Source organism: Spinacia oleracea, chromosome 1 (genome assembly GCF_020520425.1).
Source record: "Spinacia oleracea cultivar Varoflay chromosome 1, BTI_SOV_V1, whole genome shotgun sequence".
Lineage (NCBI taxonomy): Eukaryota > Viridiplantae > Streptophyta > Magnoliopsida > Caryophyllales > Amaranthaceae > Spinacia > Spinacia oleracea.
In genome coordinates, this window is record NC_079487.1 from 117138418 (window position 1) to 117141591 (window position 3174).

Here is a 3174-nt window from a genome sequence, read left to right on the forward strand (position 1 = left end):
ACCACATGCAAAAAATGATGTCATTTAAGACTAATTTTTGTTATTGAAACTAATTTACCAAATACCATGATACATCCTAAAATATTTGTGGTACCACCCAGAGTTTCTGATGTTTCTATAGTACGTCCGATAATTTCTGGTGGTACCAATTTTTATTTTTATTTTCTCGTACCACTATGTTATGTTACCTCTCCGAATTTGAAACATGTTGTATGAATTTATCTATACACTATTAAATTCCATTTGTATTAGAAATTTTGAAGATTCATAACAAACAATTGAAACAGAAGGATGATTAGTATATAAAAAAACTAAAAAACCATATTTATTACCGAATTTAAGATAATTAGACATAAGTCCATGCAATACACTTTTGTTTCATGTCACCTTGTCTCTCTTTGGATGAATGAATAAACTTTAGTAAAGATCTCAATTATCATACTTAATTAAATACAAAATTTATTTAAATTATTAAAACTCTTAATTAAAGTATATTATATCTTCCATTTTTATTGAAACCTCTAAAAATATAATATATTTATTTAAATAGAACTAGTGATCCTCACTCATGAACCATGGACTCTTATTAGGCCTTTGAATGTTCCTAAGAGCCTTCCAAACAGCACTGTTGCACTTGATACCAGACCCAAATGTTAATTGCCAAACCCTATCACCTCTTTTCATCTTTTGATTAGCTTCCAAATAAGCTAACTCATACCAAACACTACTACTAGAAGTGTTACCAAATCTCTCCAATGTTTTCCTTGATGCTTCCATGTATTCCTCTGTTAGCTCCAAGTTCTTCTCGAATTCATCGAGAACTTTCTTGCTCGTGGCAATGATGCAGAAATGATCGAATGCTTGTTTGAAGTTCGGAATGTAAGGCCTATTTGTTGAGTTTTTGTTAAGGAGCAAAGTTGTGAAGAATTGAATTTGTTCAGTGAATGGCAAGACTAATGGACCAAGTGTAGTGATGTTAGCTTTAACAGCATGTCCTCCAACTTCTAAGACATGTTTGCTTACTGAGATGTTTAGGTTTCCTTGTGCATCCTCTTTTAGGTATATGCTCTTGAAGCTCTTATCATCCATGCCTTTATGGGTGCGAACCACCTAAACAACAAACATTTCAAGGAGAAAAAGGAACAAATTCACCCGAGTCACAATTATTGTTACATTAAAGATCTAAGTATCTAACCAACGCGTGCTTAAAATATAGAAAAACATTCACAATATATAACCATCTAAAAGATGTTCATATAAAGCATGTACTACTATGAAAGAGTATTTTTAAGTGTTTCAGATGGACGTCAAACTTCTTAGGGGACGTTGGGTTCGCAAACTGATATGGAGTTGGAATCAGGAATGATATCAAGGTGATATATGGATTTGGAACTTGATTCTTAATACCATGTGTTTGGTTCAATTTGGGGATGCGTAATTTTGCTTTTATTTGATACTTGAAGTAAAGGTATGAGCCATACCCATCTCTCCCCTAGGTTTCTAAACCCCATACCTCGGGGTTTGAGGTATGGATTTGAAACTCTTAAAATTTTCAAACAAACACATGGTATTGTAATCACTAAAATAAAACACATTTTTACAGATTAAAAACACATGTTTACATACAAAAACACATTCGCTATAAAAGCACATATTATTAAGTATCACATAATCACTAAAATAAAAAGAACTTTTCTGGAAAAAAATGTATGTGATTTTAAACTATAAAAATGTGTTTTAAAATTGTATAATTATGTTTTTTAAATTGAAAAAATGTGTTTTAAACTCGGTTGCATGTAGAGCTACATACAATCGGGTGCATCTTCTGTTCATGTTGAAAGACTAAAGTCCTTGTATTTTGTTAGAGTGAAAAATGTACCTGTTTCAACTCATACTTGGCCTTCCAACGATCAAGACGACGATTAGAGAGCAGCATAGCAGCACCTCCCATCCTACGGAAGCAATTTGGAAGCACCATGTCTAAGTCTTTTCCTGTATACCAAGAATGGCTAACAATCTCAGTGCTAACCACGAGTGCATATGATCCAGGATATACATTCAAGAGGTCTTGAGCCAAATCAATGGCCACGGTTCCAGCTGCGCAACCCATACCACCAAGATTGAAGCTTTGAACACTGTGTTTAAGCTTATAATGGTTAATAACCATAGCAGAAAGAGATGGTGTTGTGTTAAGTGTAGCACAGTTGACAATCAAGATTGATATGTCTTTTGCCTTTATTTTTGTACATGCTAAGAGATCATCAACAGCTCCGAAAATGACGGTTGCTGCTTCTTCTCTTGAGTCCTTGAGTGATCTCTTGAATCCAGGTTCAAATATTGTTTTAGGTAAACATGTCTCATCTCCAATGCCAGAATATTTCAGGGCTTTTTCTTGAAACCCTAATGTTTTTTCATCAAAATTACCTGATTTTCTAGCCAAGTTGATGAAATCTTCCTTTGAAACCTGCCATCAAAGTTACATTAAGTTTCATGATTAGTATATGATTCTCAAACATCATAGCATGAAAAAAAAAGAATAACTAACTACTGAATGTTTGTGCTATTTACCTTGAGCTCGTTTGGTGGTGAATAACAAGCGAAATCGATTAAGTATGTAGGTCTTGGAAGAAGGAACCTATAGATGAACACAATCAAGTATACAAGTCCTATGAATAAAATGGGGCTTGAAAAATCATAGCCAAGTTCATAGTCATCCCATATGAGCTTTCCTAAATGGGCACCGATAATTAAGGCTAAAATAGGCGCGATTACAATGTATAAGCCATGGCTTAAGTATTGGTAACCAAGCTTTACATATTTAAGATTGACAGAGTTGAGAAAACTGGGCAAACCTCGTTGAACCCTGATTGAAAAATTAAGGGACCCTGTATTCACAATATCTGTGGAGAAATTCTCCATATTACTTGACATGCTAAGCTTTACCCTAGTTAATCAGGAAAAGTTAACGAAACTCGACTACGTATTATGTATGTATGTATGTAAGTTGATGAGCTATGAGAGTATGGGTGGTTAGAAAGACTAATTGTAATACAGCATAAATTAACTTACATGTTAAACAAGAAATGAATGACATAATTGGGTGAATTAGGTTGAAACATTTAAATATTGAAACAAATGACGTTTAGAAAACAGTAACAAAAAGGAGAAAGGAAG

At 33.6% G+C, this 3174-nt stretch overlaps 1 protein-coding gene across 1 annotated transcript; it reads right to left on the reverse strand.

The window, feature by feature from the left end:
- Nucleotides 1-303: 303 nt before the first annotated feature.
- On the reverse strand, nt 304-3077 carry LOC110803216 (3-ketoacyl-CoA synthase 15). Its single transcript, XM_022008711.2, has 3 exons — nt 2569-3077; nt 1880-2464; nt 304-1110 (listed from the first exon to the last, which is right to left on the reverse strand). Exons 1-3 carry the CDS (start codon nt 2929-2931, stop codon nt 553-555), a joined length of 1506 nt encoding a protein of 501 aa, XP_021864403.1. The 5' UTR covers nt 2932-3077; the 3' UTR covers nt 304-552.
- Nucleotides 3078-3174: the final 97 nt, after the last annotated feature.